Source organism: Fonticula alba (assembly GCF_000388065.1).
Source record: "Fonticula alba strain ATCC 38817 unplaced genomic scaffold supercont2.4, whole genome shotgun sequence".
Taxonomy (NCBI): domain Eukaryota; order Rotosphaerida; family Fonticulaceae; genus Fonticula; species Fonticula alba.
The window spans coordinates 1,299,536-1,301,880 of record NW_009242974.1 but is presented as its reverse complement, the minus strand read 5'-3'; the positions used below and the strand labels follow the sequence as shown (position 1 = coordinate 1,301,880).

General features: G+C 66.6%; 1 protein-coding gene across 1 annotated transcript in view; it reads left to right on the top strand.

Moving 5' to 3' along the window:
* The window catches only part of H696_02815 (hypothetical protein), a gene marked incomplete at both ends in the record, with an annotated part of 8,691 nt that overhangs the window by 4,431 nt on the left and 1,915 nt on the right, over positions 1 to 2,345 (top strand). The window contains 7 exons of the mRNA XM_009496715.1: positions 92 to 807; positions 984 to 1,152; positions 1,307 to 1,370; positions 1,480 to 1,595; positions 1,707 to 1,813; positions 1,950 to 2,065; positions 2,221 to 2,315. Coding sequence (XP_009494990.1) covers positions 92 to 807; positions 984 to 1,152; positions 1,307 to 1,370; positions 1,480 to 1,595; positions 1,707 to 1,813; positions 1,950 to 2,065; positions 2,221 to 2,315 — 1,383 coding nt within the window. The remainder of the gene's footprint in view (positions 1 to 91; positions 808 to 983; positions 1,153 to 1,306; positions 1,371 to 1,479; positions 1,596 to 1,706; positions 1,814 to 1,949; positions 2,066 to 2,220; positions 2,316 to 2,345) is intronic.

Here is a 2,345-nt window from a genome sequence, read left to right as displayed (position 1 = left end):
CGCCCGTGACACCGGTCTTTCCCATGTCGGGTATTCCCCTGCCCGGCCCCGGGCATGGGCCTCCTGGCCGTGGCAATCTGCTGCCCCGCAGTCTCCCAGCACCGAAGCCCAATCCGCCCGGCTGGGCCCCCCGCAGCCCGGGGACATTCCCGATGGCGAATGCGCTCGGATGGTGGCCAAATTCACGGCCATGCACTTTGCCTTGCGCCATTCGCTCCAGCTCCAGCAGTATCACGATCGGGCCAGCTCGCAGCACACCCTGCCTCAGCGCCCGGCGAACTCCCAGGACCTCGTCCACCGGGCGAGCCAAAACAATTGGATCACCTCCGGCTATTCCCTGGGCGACCTCGTGGCCCAGGGCAGCTCCAATCTGCTAAGCAGCTCGGCCACTCGGGAGTTGACCGGCCCCGGTGCTGCCGCCGGTGCCGCCGGGACCAGCATCAATCTCACCGGCCTCTCGGGATTCAGCGGCGGCCAGGTGTCCCCGGCCAAGGGGGACTTCATCTTCGGAAGCCAGGGGCCGCGTCTGGAGCGGACTTTCAGCATGCCTGTCGCTGCGCGGGACCAGTGTTCCAAAGTGTCCTATCACCAATATTGCCCACCGGAGGGGTGTATCCTCGGAGGAAGGACCTGCTCGCCCACGAAGATGGTGCCCGGAGGTCTGGCATCGCTGGCAACCGGGGGCCCGGTCCTGGCCACGGCCATCTTGCCCCCGGCCGACCGGCCCCACTCCCCACCGAGGCCGCCCTCCCCTCCGACCGTACGTGTCACCCCCGGGGTGGGGTCGGCTGATGCTTCGGAGCATTGGTCCGGCCGGGGAGGGGCGTCCCCTCTGATGGTGGCCCCCTCGGTCGCCTGCCTGGAGGGGACAAAGCCCGACTGCCTCCGCGTTTGCCGCCCCATCACTGACATCACCCCCGGCTTCGAGGGCGTCTCCTTGCCCAGGCCGAGGAATTTCTCTCGCCTCACCATCCGGTGGACAGGCTGCGCATCATCCGCCAGATCTTTCGCTCGGCCCCGCCCAAGCCGGTCCCCATGCTCCCGGTCCAGGTGGCCACATCGCACCAGCCCGGCCCGACATTCCCCCTGCCGTCACACATCAATCCCCCGAAGACCGTCGGGTCCATGCTCAACAGCAACCCCAAGCTGAAGGTCCGTCACGCAGGGTGGCCCGGCCTCGGGCCGAAGGGGGGGCACGGCGTGTGGCTGTTGCAATGTCGAGCCCCCCCCCCCCCCTCTGGGGCGCGCCAGGCGATCGCCCCCCATCCGCACTTGAAACTGACCCGTCGACCCTTGGCCGCCTCAGACCTCACTCGACATCAACAGCAGCCTCATCATGCGGCAGCTGAGCAACCGGCTGAATATCATCGGTATGCCCTGCATTCTGCCTCCCCCGCGCCTCGCGCCCTCGCCCCGTCCCGGCCCAGGCTCACTTTGATTGGCCCCGATCTGACCTCCTCCCCGCATCGCCGGCAAAAGGGCTCTTCCGGTCGAAGAAGTACGAGCGGGCCTTCCGCTCCGAGCGCATGGTCAAGACCGACGTCGACCACGCTCGGACCATCGTCGAGTCGATGATCATCACCCTGATTGTCTTTGTGCGTTGGCGGCCCCCATGGTGCCTTCTCTTTCTCCCGGGAGCTGGCCCTTCATCGGACACTGACTCGCCGGTGCTGGTGTATGCGCGTGCGCGCCCGTGTGCATGCCAGATTGCCACCATTCTCATCGAGAATGCCCCAGTCTGGGTGCTGGTCATCCATGCGGTCTCCCTCGGGCTAATCCCCGTCTGGGGCTTCGTGATCTCCCTTCGGAAGCGGTGCGCCCAGTGGTGTTTGCTTTCGCGCCACGCCACCCCCTAAGCCGCCCCTCCCGCCATGCCCTCCTCGGTGCATGGTCCTCACCGTCGGCCGATCGCCCTGACACCCCGCCCCCCTCCCCCGCTCGGGGTGCAGATTTCAAATCATCTGGTTTGATGACCACATCTACGCCCTGGTGACCTGTGTCCTGATGAATATGGCCTCCATTTTGGACTTCGCCATGTACCACGGTGGCTGGGGGCGCCATCATGGTACGACACCCTGGCCGTGGGATGAGTGGGCTTGCAAGGAGAGAACCAGGCGTCGGCCCCACCCGCGCCCCCCCCCCCCCTCTGCAAGATGTTCCGCCAGTGCTGACCCTCGAGGCACCGCCTCCGGTGGGGCCAACGGCCCCTGCCCCTTGCAGACCACCCCTTCCCATCCAACTACATCGGGGCCAACATCTTTATCCTTCTCCAGGGATTCACTCTGTACTCCTACTCCTATGGCCTGCTGATGTCCGTGCGTGTCCCTGCCGCTTGGGGGGGGGGG